At 47.8% G+C, this 23489-nt stretch overlaps 1 protein-coding gene across 1 annotated transcript; it reads right to left on the bottom strand.

Annotated features, from left to right (window-relative positions):
• Nucleotides 1-14151: 14151 nt before the first annotated feature.
• On the bottom strand, nt 14152-15176 carry LOC123451191. Its single transcript, XM_045128200.1, has one exon. The coding sequence runs from the start codon at nt 15082-15084 to the stop codon at nt 14263-14265; it is 822 nt and encodes a 273-aa protein (XP_044984135.1). The 5' UTR covers nt 15085-15176; the 3' UTR covers nt 14152-14262.
• Nucleotides 15177-23489: the final 8313 nt, after the last annotated feature.

Here is a 23489-nt window from a genome sequence, read left to right as displayed (position 1 = left end):
GACAGCATTTGTGACCCTGAAGAATTTGGACAGGAGCTTGCAATGCTCGTGAGGAAATTCCAGAGATTTACACGACGTTGTCAGTTCGGTAAATCTTCAAGAAGAGACATGAGGAAATCAGAATCTTCATCTGAGGATTACAAGAAACGAACCTATCACAAGTGCAAGAAATCAGGTCATTACATTGCAGATTGTCCCCGTTGGGGAAAGGAATCAAAGAAGAAGAAATACAAGGATGACAGTTCTGATGACTCGAAGAAGAAGAAGAAATCTTCAAATTCCTCATCTTCAAAGCCCTCATCACACAAGAAGACTAGTTTCAGAAAGGCTCGGGCACTTATTGGCAAGGAAATGGACTCCGAGGCAGAATCAGAGGAATGAGATGAAGAAGAGGGTTCAGGAGAAGACTCAGAATCTGGACAGGCTAGTCTTGCACTAGCAACCACTTTCGTCAGCAAGTCAATCTTCAATCTTGAAGAAAATGATTGCACCATCCATTCTGATGACTACGCTGATGACTTCGCTCCAACCTATTGCTTCATGGCAAAAGGTTCAAAGGTATCAAATAATGCCTCCTCCTCTGATTCAAGTGACTGTGAACCTAATGATTATAAGAAACCCAGTTACAGTAAAGTTGCTATCATTGCCACAAAACAACAAACTGCTCTGGAAAAGCTTCAGAAACTGCTAGACAAAAGTGATGATCTGTTGAATGATGAAATGAACCTTACCCAAATCCTCACTGATGACATGAAAAGTCTTCAGTCTAGATTTGATAATCTTCAGGATCGTTATGATACACTCCTCACTGATCATGAGAAGCTTTCCTGTGAATTTCTTCAAGGGAAGCTTGATCTTGAGAAGCTGAGGATGTCTCATGATGATCTTGGAAAGCGCTAGTCAAGTTGAATTTATTCCTCCATGTCTTAAATGCATTTAACGTGAAACTGCTAATTCCTCACCAGAATCATCAAATGCTACCATTGCTACAAATTCTTCAACTGCACCTGTTGTGTCTATTTCCTCATTTGAGGAAAACACAAATGTTACTGACGAAAATGCAGGGTTGAAGGAATAGTACATGACAGGCATGTACAAAAGCCTAAAACGACATCAAACCCTTTGTGATGTGCTTAAAAAGCACGTCTTGAACAAGAACCCGAGGAAAGAAGGAATTGCCTTTGAGAGGAAATTAAATGCTGATGGATCTTATTGGAAACCTGAGCAGTATCTGTTGGAAATATACCCTAGAGGCAATAATAAATTAGTTATTATTATATTTCTTAATTCATGATAATCGTTTATTATCCATGCTATAATTGTATTAATTGGAAACACAGTGCATGTGTGGATACATAGACAAACCACTGTCCCTAGTAAGCCTCTAGTTGACTAGCTCGTTGATCAAAGATGGTCAAGGTTTCCTGACCATAGGCAAGTGTTGTCACTTGATAACGGGATCACATCATTAGGAGAATCATGTGATGGACTAGACCCAAAATAATAGACGTAGCATGTTGATCGTGTCATCTTGTTGCTACTGTTTTCTGCGTGTCAAGTATTTGTTCCTATGACCATGAGATCATATAACTCACTGACACCGGAGGAATGCTTTGTGTGTATCAAACGTCGCATCGTAACTGGGTGACTATAAAGATGCTCTACAGGTATCTCCGAAGGTGTTCTCTGAGTTAGTATGGATCGAGACTGGGATTTGTCACTCCGTGTGACGGAGAGGTATCTCAGGGCCCACTCGGTAATACAACATCACACACAAGCCTTGCAAGCAATGTGACTTAGTGTAAGTTGCGAGATCTTGTATTACGGAATGAGTAAAGGGACTTGCCGGTAAACGAGATTGAAATAGGTATGCGGATACTGACGACCGAATCTCGGGCAAGTAACATACCGAAGGACAAAGGGAATGACATACGGGATTATATGAATCCTTGGCACTGAGGTTCAACCGATAAGATCTTCGGAGAATATGTAGGATCCAATATGGGCATCCAGGTCCCGCTATTGTATATTGACCGAGGAGTCACTCGGGTCATGTCTACATAGTTCTCGAACCCGCAGGGTCTGCACACTTAAGGTTCGACGTTGTTTTATGCGTATTTGAGTTATATGGTTGGTTACCGAATGTTGTTCGGAGTCCTGGATGAGATCCAGGACGTCACGAGGAGCTCCGGAATGGTCCGGAGGTAAAGATTGATCTATAGGAAGTCCTGTTTTGGTCACCGGAAAAGTTTCGGGCTCATCGGTAGTGTACCGGAAGTGCCGGGAGGGGTGCCGGGGCCATCGGGATGGGTGTCACGCCCCAAGGGGTCTCTTGGGCTATGGGAAGAGATAAACCAGCCCCTAGTGGGCTGGAATAAGTTCCCACTAAGGCCCATAAGGTTTGAGAAGGAAAAAACACAACGTGGAAAGAGTTTCCAAGTGGGAAGGTGGAATCTTACTCCAAGTAGGATTGGAGTAGGACTCCTCCACCTCCAATTTCGGCCAAACCTTGAGGGTTTGAGGCTGCCTCTTCCCTCCCCCTCCCTCCTATATATACGGAGGTATTAGGGCTGCTTTGAGACAACTTTGCCATGGCAGCCCGACCACATACCTCCACGGTTTTACCTCTAGATCGCGTTTCTGCGGAGCTCGGGCGGAGCCCTGCTGAGATTAGATCACCACCAACCTCCGGAGCGCCGTCACACTGCCGGAGAACACATCTACCTCTCCATCTCTCTTTCTGGATCAAGAAGGCCGAGATCATCGTCGAGTTGTACGTGTGCTGAACGCGGAGGTGCCGTCCGTTCGGCACTAGATCGGAGCGGATCGTGGGACGGATCGCGGGACGGTTCGTGGGACGGTTCGCGGGGCGGAACGAGGGACGTGAGGACGTTCCACTACATCAACCGCGTTTCTTAATGCTTCTGCTATGCGATCTACAAGGGTACGTAGATCGGAAATCCCCTCTCGTAGATGGACATCACCATGATAGGTCTTCGTGCGCGTAGAATTTTTTTTGTTTCCCTTGCGACGTTCCCCAACAGTGGTATCAGAGCTAGGTTCATGCATAGATGTCTTCTCGAGTAGAACACAAAAGTTTTTGTGGGCGGTGATGTGCGTTTTGCTGCCCTCCTTAGTCTTTTCTTGATTCCGCGGTATTGTTGGATCGAAGCGGCTCGGACCGACATTACTCATACGCTTACGAGAGACTGGTTTCATTGCTACGAGTAACTCCGTTGCTCAAAGATGACCGGCGAGTGTCGGTTTCTCCAACTTTAGTTGAATCGGACTTGACCGAGGTGGTCCTTGGATGAGGTTAAATAGAAATTCATATATCTCCGTTGTGGTGTTTGCGTAAGTAAGATATGATCCTACTAGATACCCATGGTCACCACGTAAAACATGCAACAACAATTAGAGGACGTCTAACTTGTTTTTGCAGGGTATGCTTGTGATGTGATATGGCCAACGATGTGATGTGAAATATTGGATGTATGAGATGATCATGTTGTAATAGTTAATATCGACTTGCACGTCGATGGTACGGCAACCGGCAGGAGCCATAGGGTTGTCTTTAAACTAACGTTTGTGCTTGCAGATGCGTTTACTATATTGCTAGGACGTAGCTTTAGTAGTAATAGCATGAGTAGCACGACAACCCCGATGGCGACACTTTGATGGAGATCATGGTGTGACACCGGTGACAAGAAGATCGTGCCGGTGCTTTGGTGCTGGAGATCAAGAACCACATGATGATGGCCATATTATGTCACTTATGAATTGCATGTGATGTTAATCCTTTATGCACCTTATCTTGCTTAGAACGACGGTAGCATTATGAGGTGATCTCTCACTAAAATTTCAAGAAGAAATTGTGTTCTCCCCGACTGTGCACCGTTGCGACAGTTCTTTGTTTCGAGACACCACGTGATGATCGGGTGTGATAGACTCAACGTTCACATACAACGGATGCAAAACAGTTGCACACGCGGAACACTCGGGATAAGCTTGACGAGCCTAGCATGTGCAGACATGGCCTCGGAACACATGAGACTGAAAGGTTGAGCATGAATCGTATAGTTGATATGATTAGCATAGAGATGCTTACCACTGAAACTATTCTCAACTCACGTGATGACCGGACTTGAGATAGTGGATTTGGATCATGTACCACTCAAATGACTAGAGAGATGTACTTTTTGAGTGGGAGTTCTTAAGTAATATGATTAATTGAACTAATTGTCATGAATATAGTCTAATGGTCTTTGCGAATTACGATGTAGCTTGCGCTATAGCTCTACTGTTTTTATATGTTCCTAGAGAAAATTTAGTTGAAAGTTGATAGTAGCAAACTTTGTAGACTGAGTCTGTAAAGCCGAGGATTGTCCTCGTTGCTGCGCAGAAGGCTTATGTCCTTAATGCACCACTCGGTGTGCTGCACCTCGAGCGTCGTCTGTAGATGTTGTGAACATCCGACATACACGTTTCTGATGACTACACGATAGTTCAGTGCAAAATACTTAATGACTTAGAAGCAAGGCGCCGAAGACGTTTTGAAACGTCACGGAACATAAGAGATGTTCTAAAGAGATGAAATTGTGATTTCCTGCTTGTGCCCTTGTTAAGAGGTATGAGACCTCCGATAAGATTCTTTGTCCACGAAGTAAAGGAGAAAATCTCAATCGTTGAGCGTGTGCTAAGATTATCTGAGTACGACAATCGCTTGAATCAAGTGGGAGTTAATCTTCCAGATGAGATAGTGATGGTTCTCCAAAGTCACTGCCACCAAGCTGTGAGAGCTTCGTGATGAACTATAACATATCAAGGATAGATACAATGATCCTTGAGCGATTCACGATGTTTGGCACTGCGAAAGTAGAGATCAAGAAGGAGCATCAATAGTTGATGGTTAGTAAAACCACTAAGTTTCGATAAAGGAAAGGGCTAGAAGGGATACTTCGTGAAACGGCAAAGCAGTTGCTGCACTAATGAAGAGACCCCAGATTAAACCCAAGCCCATGACTAAGTGCTTCTGTTATGAGGGGAACGGTCACTGAGGCTGAGCAACTCTAGATACTTGGTAGATAAGAAGGCTGGCAAAAGTCGAAAGAAGTATATTTGATATACATGATGTTGATGTGTACTTTACTAGTACTCCTAGTAGCACGAGGGTATTGGATACCGGTTCGGTTGCTAAGTGATTAGTAACACGAAATGAAAGCTACGGCATAAACGGAGAGTAGCTAAAGGTGAGGTGACGATACGTGTTGGAAGTGTTTCCAAGGTTTATATGATGAAACGTCGCACGCTCCCTCTACCATCGGGATTGGTGTTAAACCTAAATAATTGTTATTTGGTGCTTGCGTTGAGCATGAACATGATTGGATCATGTTTACTGCAATACGATTATTCATTTAAAGAGAATAGTGGTTACTCTATTTGCTTGAATAATCACCTTCAATGGTTTATTGAATCTCGATCGTAGTGTTACACATGTTCATGATATTGGTGCCAAAAGATACGAGGTAATGATGATAGTACCACTTACTTGTGGCACTGACGCTTGAGTCATGTTGGTATAAATTGCATGAAGAGGCTCCATGCTGATGGATCTTTATACTCACTTGATTTTGAATCACTAGTGACATGCAAATCATACCACATGAGCAAGGCCTTGTTTTCATTGAGATGAAACAAGATAGTAACTTGTTGGAAGTCATACATTTTGATGTATGCAGTCCAATGGGTGCTGAGGCACGCAGTGGATATCATTATGTTCTTACTTCAATGACGATTTGAGCACATACAAGACTATTTACTTAATGAATCACAAGTCTGAAATATTGAAAGGTTCAATTCTGTTTCAGGAGTGAAGTTCGTCATAACAAGAGGATAAACTGTCTATGATATGATGTCTCTTATAAAATTACCACTATCGTTTATGGGTTATGCATTAGAGACAACTGCATTCACATTAAATAGGGCACCACGTATTTCCGTTGAGATGACACAGTATAGACTGAGGTTTAGAGAAATCTAAACTGTCGTTTCTTGAAAGTTTGGGGCTTCGACACTTGTGTGAAAAAATTTCAGTCGAAAAAGCTCAAACCCAAAGCGGATAAATGCATCTTCATAGGATATCCAAAACAGTTGGGTACATCTCCTATCTCAGATCCGAAAGCAAAGTGTTTGTTTCTAGAAACGGATCCTTTCTCGAGGAAAGGTTTCTCTCGAAAGAATTGAGTGGGAGGGTGGTAGAACTTGATGAGGTTATTGAACCATCACTTCAACCAGTGTGTAGAAGGTTGCAGGAAGTTGTTCATGTGGCACCCACACCAATTGAAGTGAAAGCTGATGATGGTGATCATCGAGCATCGGATCAAGTTACTACAAGCCTCGTAGGTTGACAAGGTCGCGTACTACTACAGAGTGGTATGATAACCCTGTCTTCGAGGTCATGTTGTTGAGCAACAGTGAACCTACGAGTTATGGAGAAAGCAATGGTGGGCCCGGATTCCGACAAATGGCTGGAAGCCATGAAATCCGAGAGAGGAACCATGTATGAAAACAAAGTGTAGACTTTGGAAGAACTACTTGATGGTCATAGGACTATTGAGTAAAGATGGATCTTTAAAAGGAAGACAGACGATGATGGTGATAAGTCACTATTAAGAAAAGCTCGACTTGTCACAAAGATGTTTCCGACAAGATCAAACAGTTGACTATGATGAGACTTTCTCACTCGTAGCGATGTTGAAAGTCTGTTAGAATTATGTTAGTAGTTGCTGCATTATTTATGAAATATTGCACATAGGATGTCAAAACATTGTTTCCTCGACGGTTTCCTTGAGCAAACATTGTATGAAATACAACCAGGAGGTTTTGTCGATCCTAAAGATACTAGCAAGTATGCAAGCTCCAGCGATCCTTCAATGGACTGGTGCAAGCATCTCGGAGTTGGAATATACACTTTGATGAGATGATCAAAGATTTTGGGTTTGTACAAGGGTTATGAGAAACTTGTATTTCCAAAGAAGTGAGTGGGAGCACTATAGAATTTCTGATAAGTATATGTGGTTGACATATTGTGGATCAAAAGTAATGTAGAATTTCTGTAAAGCATACAAGGTTGTTTGAAAGGAGTTTTAAAAGGAGTACCTGGATTGCGCTACTTGAACGTTGAGCATCAAAGATCTATGGAGATAGATCGAAAGCGCTTAATAGAAGTTTCAACAAGATGCATGCCTTGACAAGTTTTTGAAGGAGTTCAAAATAGATCAGCAAAGAAGGAGTTCTTGGTTGCGTTGTGAGGTGTGAATTTGAGTAAGACTCAAAACCCGACCCCGGCAGAATAAAGATAATAGACGAAGGTCGTCTTCTATGCCTTGGCCGTAGAATCTGAAGTATGCCATGCTGGGTACCGCACCTGATGTGTGACTTGACTCAAAGTCTGTTGAGAGGTACAGGGAGTGATCCATGATTGAATCACTAGCAACGGTCAAAATTTATCCTTAGTAACTGATGGACTAAGGAATTTTTCTCGATTATGGAGGTGGTTAAAGAGTTCGTCATAAAGGGTTACGTCGATGCAAGCTTTGACACTAATCCGAATAACTATGAGTAGTGAAACGGATTCGTATAGTACAGTAGATATTTGGATTATTTCCGAATAGCACATAGTAGCAACATCTATAAGATGACATAAAGATTTGTAAAGAACACACGGATCTGAAAGTTTCAGAACCATTGAGTAAAACCTCTCTCACGAGCAAGACGTGATCAGACCCCATAACTATATGGGTGTTGGATTCGTTGGAATCACATGGTGATGTGAACTAGATTATTGACTCTAGCGCAAGTGGGAGACTGTTGGAAATATGCCCTAGAGGCAATAATAAATTAGTTATTATTATATTTCTTTGTTCATGATAATCGTTTATTATCCATGCTATAATTGTATTGATTGGAAACACAATGCATGTGTGGATACATAGACAAAACACTGTCCCTAGTAAGCCTCTATTTGACTAGCTCGTTGATCAAAGATGGTCAAGGTTTCCTGGCCATAGGCAAATGTTGTCACTTGATAACGGGATCACATCATTAGAATCATGTGATGGACTAGACCCAAACTAATAGACGTAGCATGTTGATTGTGTCATTTTGTTGCTACTGTTTTCTGCATGTCAAGTATTTGTTCCTATGACCATGAGATCATATAACTCACTGACACCGGAGGAATGCTTTGTGTGTATCAAACGTCGCAACGTAACTGGGTGACTATAAAGATGCTCTACAGGTATCTCCGAAGGTGTTCGTTGAGTTAGTATGGATCGAGACTGGGATTTGTCACTCCGTGTGACGGAGAGGTATCTCGGGGCCCACACGGTAATACAACATCACACACAAGCCTTGCAAGCAATGTGACTTAGTGTAAGTTGTGGGATCTTGTATTACGGAACGAGTAAAGAGACTTGCCGGTAAACGAGATTGAAATAGGTATGCGGATACTGACGATCGAATCTCGGGCAAGTAACATACCGAAGGACAAAGGGAATGACATACGGGATTATATGAATCCTTGGCACTGAGGTTCAAACGATAAGATCTTCGTAGAATATGTAGGATCCAATATGGGCATCCAGGTCCCGCTATTGGATATTGACCGAGGAGCACTCGGGTCATGTCTACATAGTTCTCGAACCCGTAAGGTCTGCACACTTAAGGTTCGACGTTGTTTTATGTGTATTTGAGTTATATGGTTGGTTACCGAATGTTGTTCGGAGTCCCGGATGAGATCACGGACGTCACGAGGATTTCCGGAATGGTCCGGAAACGAAGATTGATATATAGGATGACTTCATTTGGTTACCGGAAGGTTTTTGGGCATTACCGGTAATGTACCGGGAATGACGAATGGGTTCCGTATCTTCACCGGGAGGGGGGACCACCCACCCGGGAGGGCCCAAGGACCTTGGGGGTGGCACACCAAGTAGGTGGGGTCAGCTCAAGGCAGTCTTGCGCAAGAGAGAAAGAAAAACCAAAAGAAGAGAAAAAAAGGGAAAGGTGGGAAAGAAGAGAAGGACTCCACCTTCCAATCCTAGTTGGACTAGGATTGGAGGAGGACTCCTCCTCCCCTTGGTGGCGCTGTTGGGTAACGTAGCATAAATTCAAAATTTTCCTACGCATATTCAGATCTTCCTATGGAGAGACCAGCAACGAGAGAGGGGTAAGAGCATCTTCATACCTTTGAAGATCGCTAAGCGGAAGCGTTGCTAGAACGCGGTTGATGGAGTCGTACTCGCAGCGATTCCGATCTAGTGCCGAACTACGGCACCTCCGCGTTCAACACACGTGCAGCCCGGTGATGTCTCCCGCACCTTGATCCAGCAATGAGGAGGGAGAGGTTGGGGAAGAACTCCAGCAGCACGACGGCGTGGTGTCGATGGAGAGACGAGGTCTCCCGGCAGGGCTTCGCCAAGCACCGGCAGAGAGGAGGAGGAAGAGGGGCAGGGCTGCGTCGAGAGAGAGAGAAAACCTTGTGTCTCAATGGCCAAAACCCCTCTCTATTTATAGGAGGAGGGGAGGGGATGCGCCACCCCTAGGGTTTCCCCCCTAGGTGGTGCGGCAGCCACCAGATGGGAGGGGGCGGCGGCCACGGCAAGGAAAGGGGGGGCGCACCCTAGGTGGGCCTTGGGCCTCACCTGCGCCTAGGGTTTCCTCCATCCCCCCTTCTCTGGTGCGCATGGGCTGGGCGGGGGGTGCACCAGCCCAGCTAGGGGCTGGTTCCCTTCCCCACTTAGCCCATCTAGCCTCCCGGGGTCGTTGCCCCCCTTCGGTGGTCCCCCGGGGCCACCTCCGGTGGTCCCAGTGGTCCCGGTACGTTACCGGTGATGCCCGAAACACTTCCGGTATCCTAAACCATCCGTCCTATATATCAATCTTTACCTCCGGACCATTCCGGAGCTCCTCGTGACGTCCGGGATCTCATCCGGGTCTCCGAACAACTTTTGGTAACCTCGTATAACAATTCCCTATAACCCTAGCGTCACCGAACCTTAAGTGTGTAGACCCTACGGGTTCGGGAGACAGGCAGACATGACCGAGACACCTCTCTGGCCAATAACCATCAGCGGGGTCTGGATACCCATGATGGCTCCCACTAGCACCACGATGATCTCATCGGATGAACCACGATGTCAAGGATTCAATCAATCCTGTATACGATTCCCTTTGTCTGTCGGTATAGAACTTGCCCGAGATTCGATCGTCGGTATACCTATACCTTGTTCAATCTCGTTACCAGTAAGTCTCTTTACTCGTTCCGTAGCACGTCATCGTGTGACTAACTCCTTAGTCACATTAAGCTCATGATGATGTTCTACCGAGTGGGCCCAGAGATACCTCTCCGTCACACGGAGTGACAAATCCCGATCTCGATTCGTACCAACCCAACAGACACTTTCGGAGGTACCCGTAGTGCACCTTTATAGTCACCCAGTTACATTGTGACGTTTGATACACCCAAAGCACTCCTACGGTATCCGGGAGTTGCACAATCTCACGGTCGAAGGAAAAGATACTTGACATTAGAAAAGCTTTAGCATATGAACAATACGATCTAGTGTTATGCTTAGGATTGGGTCTTGTCCATCACATCATTCTCCTAATGATGTGATCCCGTTATCAATGACATCTAATGCCCATGATCAGGAAACCATGATCATCTATTGACTAACGATCTAGCCAACTAGAGGCTTGCTAGGGACACATTGTGATCTATTTATTCACACATGTATTAGTGTTTCCTGTTAATACAATTATGGCATGAACAATAGACGATTATCATGAACAAGGAAATATGATAATAACCATTTTATTATTGCCTCTAGGGCATATTTCCAATAGGCGCAGCCCTTGGGGCTCCTTGAGCCTCAAGGCAAGCCTCCCCTCCCCTCCTCCTATATATATGGAGCTATTAGGGCTGATTTGAGACAACTTTTTCAAGGCAGCCCCGATCACATACCTCCACGGTTCTACCTCTAGATCGCGTTTCTGCGGAGCTCGGGCGGAGCCCTGCTGAGATTAGATCACCACCAACCTCCGGAGTGCCGTCACGCTGCCGGAGAACTAATCTACCTCTCTGTCTCTCTTGCTGGATCAAGAAGGCCGAGATCATCGTCGAACTGTACGTGTGCTGAACGCGGAGGTGTCGTCCGTTCGGCACTAGATCGGAGCGGATCGTGGGACGGATCGCGGGACGGTTCGTGGGATAGTTCGCGGGCGGATCGAGGGACGTGAGGATGTTCCACTACATCAACCGCGTTTCTTAACGCTTTTGCTGTGCGATCTACAAGGATACGTAGATCTGAAATCCCCTCTCGTAGATGGACATCACCATGATAGGTCTTCGTGCGCGTAGGAAAAATTTTGTTTCCCATGCGACGTTCCCCAACATATATAACTCTGATATACTGTGTGTCGGTACAGTTTGGGACAAAAAATGTGTCGGCGATGCTCACTTATACCAACAGATGCATGTTGCCTTTGGAGCGTCGTTGTGTAGTGTTGGGGTATGATAGTGAATGGGTAAATCTAGTGATGAAGTGTGTTGCAACTGTGAGGTAGCAGGTCAAGGTCAATAGAGATACAACATAGGTTATTATTCCCCATAAAGGACTACGTCAGGGAGACCCCTTATCACCTTACTTTTTTTATGCGAAGGGTTTCTGAGCAATGCTAAAGGAAGCTGAATGAAATGGGAGTCTGAGAGGGATTAAATTATGTAGGGAGGCACCAAGTGTTAGTCATCTACTCTTTGCAGATGATTCATTGCTGCTCATTGAAGAAAATGGAGAGAATGCTATGGTTGTCAATGACATATTGCACAAATATGAAGTTTTCTCAGGACAAGTGGTAAACGAATATAAACCAGCCATCCAATTTAATAAGAATACAAGTAGAGAGGAGAAAAGGAAAATAATGGAAATCATGAACATACCAACAGAAGGAATAAAAGGGAGATACCTCAGAATGCCACCTTACACTGGAAAATCAGAATCAAGGGCCTTCCAGTATATAAAGGAAAGGGTGTGGAAGAGAATCCAAGGTTGGAAAGAGAGGTTAGTATCGAAAGCGGGAAAAAAGATCTTAATCAAAGCAGTAGCACATGCAATCCCAGTGTATTCTGTGGCTTGTTTTGACCTAACCAAGTCCTTATGTGATGACCTTAGTTCCATGATATGTAGATTTTGGTGGATCCATATGGATAAGGCCAATAAAATCCACTCGACGAGTTGGGAGAAACTGTCTAAACCGAGGAGAGAGGGAGGTTTGGGATTCAGAGACCTGCACCCTTTTAATATGGTCATGCTTGCAAGACAAGGATGGCGGCTACTCCAAAGCCCTTCTTCTCTTTGTGCTCGAGCAGTTGAAGCGAAATATCATCCAGGCCAAATCATGATTGAAGCTACGTCAAGGAAGGGGATGTCTTATACATGGCGAAGTATTTTGAACAGTGTACAACTCAAGAAGAAAGGCATAATTTGTCGAGTCGGAGATGGAAGAAATATTAATATTTGGAAAGACCCCTCGCTTCCAAGAGGCATCACGAGAGGAGTTACCACACTGAAAGGACGAAATCTAGTCTCAAGGGTGGCAGAACTTATTGATCCAGTAACTTATGGTTGGGATAATGACCTAATGCACCAAACATTCAATGTAGAAGATGCTAGGATAATCCTACAAATCCTCATTTATGAGAATATGAAGGACTATGTGGCATGTCACTTTAACAAGAAAGAGATTTTTTCCGTGAAGTCGACATACAAGGGAACAGTGGACTGTGCAGAAAGGGAATCAAGATATGGCCAGCCATCTAGCTCTGCAAGCAGTGGAGAAACAACCGATTTCGAATGGAAGAAAATATGGGCCTTACCTCTTCCGAATAAAATTCCACACTTGCTATGGCGTATGGAAACATAGAGCTTACCTTTAAGAATAAAACTGAAGAACACATGTATGCTGGTGGATACTAGATGTCTAGTTTGTAACAGATACGATGAGGATGGGAGCCACTGCTTTTTGAAATGCAAGAAGGTGAGGAGGCTTTGGTCGCTAGCCCAAATGGAAGAAGTTAGAGAGAAACTTTAAAGTGCAGTGACCCACTAAGTATGTTTGATGAGATATTTCACCTTACTGAGGCAGATCGTATGAAGGTGTGTATTCTGTTCTGGATGTGGTGGCATGAGAGAAACAAGGCCAATGCCAGAAACCAAATGAAATCTCCCGATGATATGATTGCTTCTATTAACTATCATGTCTTTGAATGCGGGAACCTTAAGAAGCAAAGGAGCACCTAGAAACAAGCTTCAACCATATGTTAGTCTCCTCCCCCGAATGGGATTCTTAAAATAAATATAGATGATGCTTTTCATGAATCGACTTCGTCTCATGGATGGGGTTTTACTATCAAAATTGATAGTGGTGTGCTTATGGGTGGAGGAGCAAGAAATCTGAAACATGTATCCAATGCACTCCATGCAGAAGTCATGGCCATGTTATATGCAATTAACACAACTACGCAGATGGGATACAATCATGTGATATTTGAAGCAGGCTCCATGGTATTGAAGCAGGCGATCTCAAACGAGGAGTATGACCTGTCCACTTTAGGTGTTGTGTTTGAGGAAATAAAATTTCATTTGAATGTGGCTTTTGATAATGTAAATATTAATATCTGTTCAATATCCTGTAATGTAGCAGCTCATAACCTAGCAGCATATGATGTAAGATTAGGAGATGGTCAATATTAAACTTGGCTAGGTTATTTCTCCAAAATTATAGTAAACTCTAGTTCGCGATTTAGCGAGTCTAACTTTGTAATGGAATACAAGGTTGTTCTAAGAAAAGAAAAAAGACACGCGATCGTGCGGTCCCACGGCGGGTTACAGAAATGAGTCGAATCTTGCTCGCACATATGCATTTAAGGAATGGTTAATTCATCTTAGATTAATTAAGGAATCACTCACGAAAGTGTCACTGTCGGAGAGATGGGACCGTGGGTTATTCGCGGACGTTGGCCTGTGGAGCTGACACAATCACTCCCTTACGCATCAGCATAAACCACTTTAACGAAAGAAAACAATGACGAATTTACAATCCTTTTAGCATTCCCATTAACACTTGCAAGAACGGGACAATGACAGCATCCTCCTTGACTAGTTAGCTTAATTATCCTCCCATAGCTCTAAGCAAATTGAGCTAGTACATGCTGGCAATCTGGGGGCTACAGAAGACGAGCACCTCCTCGAGTTCGGCCTTGGACTCGTCGCCGAAGAGGCTCTCCTTGCCGTCTTCCCTCCTCGCGTAGGACAGCCCGAGCCGTGACCGCGCGCGACGGAGGTCGCCGACGCCGACGCTGGCGTCGGGCCCCGTGAACACCCCCATCACGGCGGAGAGCGGCGGGCCGATGAGCAGCCCGTCGGCGCCGAACTGCGGCCCACCCCGCGAGTAGTCGAACAGCGCCGCGCCGCTCCCGCCCACCTTGGGCAGAACCACCGGAACGGCAGCGGTGGTGACCTCCGGCGATGCCGGAGGCCAGTAGAAGAGGAAGGCGTCGAGCGTGTCGTAGTAGTCGTCCGTGCTGCGGTACCCCTCGGGGCTGAACCCGCCGAACCTGAAGGAGCCTCCCGCCGTGTAGCCGACGATGACGCAGGGGCCCTTGAAGTCGCACCGCCGGTGGAAGTCCGTCGCGCTGAAGCCGTCAACGGTGGCCCTGTAACAGCAGCTGAGCTCGCGGCCTCTGAGGTGCGTGTTGGCCACGAGCGACATGGGGAACGGCGGCTCCACGCCATGGTACTGGAACTGCGGCGGCGGCGGCGTCTCGGCTTCTTTTGCGCCTCTGCCCCAGTTGAAGAAGCTGCGGGGAGTGACGAAGCTTGCTCTGGTCGGAACCATCGCCACCCTGGCGCTCGCCATGAATGTCGTGTTACTGATCGCTCGCGCGAGCGATGATGGATATGAATGGAGGAGAAGGAGGCCGGAGATCAAACTAGTCAACATCAACTGAATTCTCGTGGGCATGGTCTCGCCTTATCTGTTGTGTGGCTTTTGACAACGAAAGTACAGCCCCGCACACAAGGGCATCTCCGACCTCTAAAACACACAGTGGACAGTAAGTACCGGTCATCCAACCGTGCCATATACTCCCTCCGTAAACTAATAAGAGCATTTAGAACACTATTTTAGTAATCTAAACGTTTTTATATTAGTTTACAGAAGGAGTATATTTTAAATGGAATTTAAACAACGGAAAAGTTAGAATTTCAGACGTTCTGAAAACAACAACAAATTCGAAAGATCCCAATTCCGTTGGTTTCGAATTGAACGACCTCGGCTAGCCCGCCGCTCGCCCGATCTTGAATCCACAAATCCTGCTCGACCCCACACGTCTTGTCCGTCCGATCCGCAATTCCCGCTCGTCTTCACAAGTATCCTTTTTTGGTTGTCTGCTTTTAAATTTCAGTAAAAAGTCGCAAGTCTTTTTTTTTGGTTGTCTTCTTTTTAATTTTGATAAAAAGATAGGAGAGTTAGGGGAGTCGAACCTCGGACCTGATGGCTAGCGAAATTGCTTGTCGTGAAATTTGAAGCGTAATATAGTAGTACTTGTATAAATTCCTAAATGAGAAAAATAAATGGTTAACCACATCAAAAAAAGTTCTTCTTTGAACGTAATGTTGCAACCATCCAACAAACCACTTCCTTCTAAATTTTTCTTCTTTGTTCTTATATAGCGTGCATTCTAACTGTTCATCCATACCTGACCAAACGGGCCGACATGGCCCGCCCTCACACGATTACTAACCGGGCTGTGCCGTGACGACACACATACCCGGGGTGGCAGCCCAGGCACGGCACACGGGTTAAACGGGCCGACACACGGCATGCCGACCAGGTTTGGCACGCTAGCCCGATTACATTTCTTTTTACCTTTTTCCGTAAAATAGACAAAAAAGCAAAAAAACCAAAAAATGTAAAACAAAAATGTAAATTTTGATAGAGTATTATATGAGATAAATCTAAAGTTTTATTAGCACCGACTCATTGAAATCTTCCATCTCATAAAACTAAAAGAGTACAAGTCATCCTCTAGTAGAAATACTAAAAGATTAAAAGATAAAGAAAGGAAAGAAATTACAAATACTACATGCCATGCTCTAGAAATCCTTCAACCTTGTCGTGCAGCCGTAGCCATAGCCGCCGCCTTTGCTGCCTCTTTGACGTGTGCCGTCTTGTGCCTTATCAGGTGGCCCGTCGTGGGTATAAGTCTGACAGTAGATGTGTAGGGTATAAAAGGATGGGCAGAGCCTTAGCTACGGCGAGGATGTATGAGTTCAGGCCCCTCTACGGTGGAGGTAAAAGCCCTACGTCTCAGTGCTCTTGGGAGCTTAGTATCGAGTGGAATATAGGATTACAGTAAAAGCCAACCCCGGCACCAGTGGGGAAGGGCAGCTTATATAGAGTGCGCTGCCCTCCACAACGGCCCGGTGGACAGGGGTGGAATAGTGGCGAATAAATGCCTACGTTACAGGTAACGTATGCCTTAAATGCTAATAATGGTGTACGAAAACGTATGACCGTTGCCCTCCTGGGAGGTTACGATGTATAGAGTGGAATTCAATCGGTACGTTAAATACGCTCCGAATGCTCGTCACCGACTGGATGATGGGGAGTCCTTAGTTCAGTCGGAACTGTCTAAGGGCCTTGTCCTTTATGAAGGGTAGTCCTTGGGTAGGACCTATAGGGCAGGCCTATGACCCTACCCTGGGACTATAACCCCATCATTAGTCCCCGAATGGATCGGGGTTGGAATGACGAAGTGATGCCTGGAGTACGGATCCGACTGGTATGGATGGGACTTTGGCGTTGTTTGCCTCGATCCATTTTATCCTTTCGACCAGTGATCCGAGTGAATATACCAGTGAAACGAACCGTCAGGGACCGAGTTATTCCGCGGAATCTTTCGATGTGACCGGTCAAACTAACACCGGCGGATTTTCCGGGATCCTCAAATTTCGGTTGCCGCGCGCTCAGCGGGGATGACGACATCGCCATCGAGTAGTTTCTGCCGCCTCGATTACCGCGCCGCTATCTTCTCCACGAACATCGCAGCAGCCGGTCGGGGGGATAAGATTTCGGGGCCACCTGTTAGTGACTCAGTCGGAAGCTTATTTAAGCCCTTTCGGCGGGGATCTCTTGTTGTGCTGCTCTTCTTCCTCGCGTTAACGAGCTCCTCCCGCAGCTCCCTGCGTGCCCCAAGCCTCCTCCTTCCTCTCCTCCTGTGCGGATCTGTTGCCTTCACCATGACGAAGGGGCAGACCAGCAAACTCGAAGCGCAGAAGAAGAAGAAGAAGAAGAAGGGGGCGGCCCCTGCTCAGCGGCGACAGCGGGCACTGCCGGCGGGTTGGATCCAGGGGGATTTCCTCCCCTTCACGGTGACGGCGGACGACTTGCTGGAGCTAGTGGAGCACGGCATGATCGCCAACAAGTCGTGGAGGCTGCCGGCGGAGGGCGAGACGGAGCCGGCGCCGAAGGAGGGGGAGCGCGTCCTGCTGCTCAGCCACGTGTTCAGGGGTTTCTCCCTGCCTCCCACCCCTTCTTCAGAGGTATTATGAATCACTTCGGGGCGCAACTCCATCATTTTCCTCCGAACACGATATCCCACCTTGCCGCATTCGTCACCCTTTGCGAGTGCTTTATTGGATGTCCCCCGCACTGGGGGCTCTTTAAGTACGTCTTCTCCGCTAGGTCCCAAACTGTCAAAAAGCTTAGCCAGTCGGACGATAAGACCCATCTCCTCCAACTCTGCCGGGGCTTAGGCTTCTAGAAGAAAACAAAAAGTAGCTACCCCCCTCTCTAGTTGTCCGAGTCAGTTAGGAACTGGCAGTCGACCTGGTTCTACTGCCAAGACATCGCATGTCCGAATGCTGCGACTTGGATGCCACCTTTTAGCCTAGACCGTCCGGCCCCTCCCAGGCAAGTTGGGCTCTCAAAGGTGGAAAAGGTCCAGATCCAGCCTCTGGTCGACGCGTTGATAGCCGTCGTCCGCAAGGGAGTCAACGGCACGGACTTGTTGGAGACTTTTCTGGGTCGGCGCATCCAGCCGTTGCAAGCCTGACACCACGCCATGTGGTACTATGTGGGGCCTGAGGATTCCACTCGGACTCACCCAGAGTGCGTGACCGGGGAGACGGTGACAGCGTGGGTCCGCAGCATCACAGGCGCATGCGACAACCCCCAAGGAGCCCGGCGAGTGAGGCCCTTCCGCGCCGACAATCCTCCTCCGAATGAGGTGATCGCATCTTGTCGAGTGCTTTCAATCTTCTTAGATTTATCGCTTTTCTTGTACCACCGCCTGGCGTCTGACGTTGCCGACTGTGTCTTGTGCAGGAGTGGACTAACTGGCATTCTGTCGTCTCGAACGGGAATCCAGCTAAGGAAGAGGAGGGCAGCCAGGAGGGCAGCGTGGACAGCGCCGAGTACGTCTCCGACAGTGGGGAGACGGAGGAGGAGACCGAAGAGGAGGAGGTTGGGGAGCAAAGCTCGCCACCTCCACCATCAGAACATCGAACTAAGCGCCGTCACGATCCCACGACTCCGCTGGCTCCTCCAGCGGCCCCGATTGCTCTGCTAGCCCCTCCCGTAGCTCCGAGTGCTCGGAGTGTGAAGAGGACTAGGAACCCTGCTGCCGAACCCACGGACCAGCCGTCCAAGGTGGCCAAACCTAGCGGGCCCAAGCCTCGGAAAGCTTTGCCTCGGATGAGGATCGCTGTTCCAGTCGCCTCAGCGTAAGTGTCTTGCTTTCCCATCATCCTTCAGTATCTGATTCAACTCATGCTTATCTGTCGAGTGGATTTCACTCAACAGAGCTGCTACCTCCGCCGCCTCTCTGCCGCACCAGGACGATGATCCCATGGACACGAATAACGCTGCCACATCCCAGCAAGGTATGTTGTCACGACTCTGAGAGTTTGTATTTATTGTTTCGCAAGTGCTGCCTTTAATCTTGCCCTTTTTTTGTAATTTCATGTTGTTCAGTCGGGCTTCCTTCGGAGGTGATTCATCTGGAGGACGACGACCAAAGGGGGCCAGGGCCAGCTTTAGCGCCTGTCCTTGAGGTTGTCCCATCTGCTGCTGCTCCCACCACGGCCGTGCCGCCGACCGAGACGATGCCGGCGACTGAGACGGTGCCCCTCGCGGCGGAACCGACTGGAGCGGAGCTTGGGATGCCCAAGGAGTCTTCTGTCGCGCCGGGTCCATCAACCGTTCAGTATGACGCTCGACATCTCCGGGAAGACCAGGTGGGGGCCACCAGGGACGTCATGGTGCAGGCGGAGTTGATGGCGGGTGATGCCAAGGGAGCGTACGACTCCATCACGTCTTTGTACAAGAGAAGCTTGGAGCTCCGGGACGATATCCGAGTAAGTGCGCTAGTAAGTGTTTACTTTCCTCTTGTCACCCACTGGGGGTTTCAGTGATAGACTCGGATACAGTAGGATGATTTTGCAGTGGGTTCACTCTGAGTGAACCCAGTGGGTGTAGTCCCCGAGACTTCTGTCGAGTGCTTGCACCGGCAGTTGTCTTTAGATGCATTTTTCGTGACCTGAGCGGATCAGAGCTGATCTGCCCGAATGGTTCCAGTGGGGGCACTCCGAGTGCACCCACTGGGTGTAGTCCCCGAGAGTAGTGTTACTCAGGTCGGGTAATAGTAGTGTCATAGATTTGTCTGTTTGCCATGTAGCTCAATAGGGCCGGCCTGTTCGAGCTTCATGCCAGTGGGGTCACTCTTAGTGAACCCACTGGGTGTAGTCCCCGAGACCGTTGTCGATTGCTTGCATCGGCAGGGGTCTGAAGAACTTTGAGCTTTGATTGTTTTCCTTGTTGAATGTGTCTGATCTTCCCTTTGCGCTGATTTGGCAGAAGACTTGCGAAATGGGATCCGCATACAATGCTCTGAAGGCTGAAAAGATTCAGCTTGCTGCGGACTTGGAGGCGGCTGTGAATGACTTGGTTGGTGTGAAGGGGGCTCTTGCTGACCGAGAGAAGTCTTTGGAGGAGTCCCGGGAGACCAACAAGGCATTGGTAGCCGAAATTGAGAAATTGAAGATTCAAAGAACCGAACAGATGGGTCAGCTGAAGTTGATGAACAATTGGTGCATGGCGCAGGAGAAGTACGTCAGCGACTGGGCAAGGAAGATGATTGCACTGCTTGGTGGTAAGCTTTTTGCCGAGTGCTTCTTGACTTTGGAGTTTATTATGCGCTTACTTTCTGCTTGTCTTTTCTTGGCAGATTTTTGTCTGGACGCTGAGGCTGAAGCAGCCGACATTGAACGGTCGGTTGTTCCGAACGTTCCACTGGGCGACGAAGCCAACCGGGACTTGCTCCGAGCGCATATTCGCCTTGGCAGAGTGGGACCTTTCATTGTCCGCCTGAGAGAAGTCATCGGCCGCATCGACAAGGAGCTGTGGCCCGAAGACGATTCCCGGCAAGAAATAGAAGGGTTGGTGACTCGGCTGGAGGACGTCCCGAACAGAGTGCAGGCATGGAAGAAGTCTGCCGCTCGTTGTGGTGCGGACGTGGCGCTATCGCTGGTCCGAGTGCATTGCAAGGAAGCTCGCGAAGAAAAGCTGAAGGCGTTGCAGGTCGCCAACACCAAGAAGCTTTGATTCGAAGATTTCATGGAGACCTTCCTCGACACAGCCACTCGCATCGCAGACGGGATCGACCTTGACACCTTTGTGGAGCCTGCAAGTCCTGGTGACGCTTGAAAAACTTTACCTCGGTATGCCGAGTGGTATCTGAATCAAACTTTGGCCACTGCTGTTGGCCGTCACATTCGTGGTTCGGTGTGGATAAGCTTGATCCAGACCGAGCCGACTGATCGTAGATCCAACTTTGAATTCGAATCGAATATTTTGCTCTTCTTTCGGCAAAACATTTTTTGACACGATTTTAGCTCGTGTTTTTTGTTTGGCGTTTCCTGGTGAAGCCAATGGAAAACATGAGGAAGCTTTTTACTTAGGCGACTCTGAGTCGCAGCTAAGTCCCCGAGTGTGACTTTTCGTGCGCACTCGGAGTGAGTTGATACTCATGTAGTTGTCACTTGTCTTCACATCCACATGAGCCTCAATGAGGGTCTGCTAAGCCTCCGAGTGGATCTCGTGGATACCCTCGAAGGAAGCTTTTTTACTGAGGCGATTCTGGATCGCAGCTAAGTCCCCTAGTGCGGCTTTTAGTGCGCACTCGGAGCGAGTTTGTACTTAGGCGATTCTGGGTCGCAGCTAAGTCTCCGAGTGCGGCTGTAAGCTCGCACTCGGAACGAGTTTGTACTTAGGTGATTCTGGGTCGTAGCTAAGTCCCCGAGTGCGGCTTTAAGCTCGCACTCGGAGCGAGTTTTTACTTAGGCGATTCTGGGTCGCAGCTAAGTCCCCGAGTGCGGCTGTAAGCTCGCACTCGGAGCGAGTTGTTACTTAGGCGATTCTGGGTCGCAGCTAAGTCCCCGAGTGCGGCTGTAAGCTCGCACTCGGAGCGAGTTGTTACTCATGTAGTTGTCAGTTGTCTTCACATCCACATGGGCCTCAATGAGGGCCTGCTAAGCCTCCGAGTGGATCTCGAGGATACACTCGAAGGAAGCCTTTTACTTAGGCGATTCTGGATCGCAGCTAAGTCTCCGAGTGCGGCTTTTAGTGCGCACTCGGAGCGAGTTTTTACTAGGCGATTTTGGGTCGCACCTAAGTCCCCGAGTGTGTCTTTTGGTGCGCACTCGGAGCGAGTTTTTACTTAGGCGATTCTGGGTCGCAGCTAAGTCCCCGAGTGCGGCTTTAAGCTCGCACTCGGAGCGAGTTTCTACTTAGGCGATTCCGGGTCGCAGCTAAGTCCCCGAATGCGGCTGTAAGCTCGCACTCGGAGCGAGTTGTTACTTAGGCGATTCTGGGTCGCAGCTAAGTCCCCGAGTGCGGCTGTGAGCTCGCACTCAGAGCGAGTTGTTACTCGTGTAGTTGTCAGTTGTCTTCACATCCACATGAGCCTCAATGAGGGTCTGCTAAGCCTCCGAGTGGATCTCGAGGATACACTCGAAGGAAGCTTTTTTACTTAGGCGATTCTGGATCGCAGCTAAGTCTCCGAGTGCGGCTTTTAGTGCGCACTCGGAGCGAGTTTTTACTTAGGCGATTCTGGATCGCAGCTAAGTCCCCGAGTGCGGCTTTTGGTGCGCACTCGGAGCGAGTTTTTAGACCGGAGTCTACAAACGTGGAAATTTTTTGAACCTGCAAGAAATCAATCTGCTTTGTATTAATTCAATGATACTTGTTTTTTACATTGTCCCCATCAGTGGTCACGTGTAGAAGCGCTTCAGGAGATCTCCATTCCATGCTCGCGGCTCGTCCGTTTCTCTGTCAAGGTTGTAGAGTCGATACGCTCCGTTGTTCAGCACCTTAGAGATGATGAAGGGTCCTTCCCAGGCGGGAGCTAACTTGTGAGGTCTCTGCTGATCCACTCGGAGCACCAGGTCGCCTGCTTGGAATGTACGACTCCTGACGTGTCGCGCGTGAAATCGCCGTAGATCTTGTTGATAAATTGTTGAGCGAGTCAGTGCCATCTCGCGCTCTACTTCGTCTTGCCTGGCTTGCTCTGCTTCGGCTTCGGAGAAGAGTTCGACTCATGGAGAGTTGTGAAGCAAGTCACTCGGAAGGACTACCTCTGCTCCATAAACGAGGAAGAACGGGGATCGCCCTATAGATCTATTCGGAGTTGTGCGGAGGCCCCACAACACCGAAGGCAGTTCGGTGACCCATGCGCCGGAGGCATGTCCAACTTCTTGCAGGAGTTGAGGCTTCAACCCTTAAAGAATAAGCCCATTCGCCCGCTCTGCTTGCCCATTTGTTTGGGGATGCGCCACAGATGCAAAAATCCACTCGGATACCTTGGCCTGTGCAAAAACCTTTGAATCTGTCCGAGTCAAAGTTTGTGCCATTGTTGGTGATTATGTTGTACCGAACCCCGAATCTGGCGATGATGTCTCTGACAAATTTGATGGTCGTAAGGGCGTCAAGCTTCATGATGGGCTTGGCTTCAATCCACTTGGTGAACTTGTCGATTGCTACCAACAGATGAGTGAATCCCCCTTGGCCTGTTCTGAATGGTCCGACTGTATCTAATCCCCACACTGCGAACGGCCAAACAAGAGGGATTGTCTTCAGCGCAGATGTTGGCTTGTGGGACTTGTTCGAATAGAACTGACAGCCTTCTCATCGGTCGACCATATCTTTTGCCATTTCATTCGCCTGCAACCAGAAGAAACCAGCTCTGAATGCTTTGGCGACGATTGCTCTTGAGGAGGCATGATGGCCGCAGGTTCCCGAGTGAATTTCTTCCAGGATTAATTGTCCCTCCTCAGGGGAGATGCACCGCTGAAGGACGCCTGAAACAC

This window comes from Hordeum vulgare, chromosome 4H, assembly GCF_904849725.1.
Source record: "Hordeum vulgare subsp. vulgare chromosome 4H, MorexV3_pseudomolecules_assembly, whole genome shotgun sequence".
Lineage (NCBI taxonomy): Eukaryota > Viridiplantae > Streptophyta > Magnoliopsida > Poales > Poaceae > Hordeum > Hordeum vulgare.
The sequence above is the reverse complement of the archived record's forward strand: the minus strand, read 5'-3'. Positions and strand labels throughout refer to the sequence as shown.

Bases quoted from the DNA above. Each gene is read 5' to 3' on its own strand.
- LOC123451191 (XM_045128200.1), bottom strand. From the start codon at position 15,084: ATGCCCACGAGAATTCAGTTGATGTTGACTAGTTTGATCTCCGGCCTC.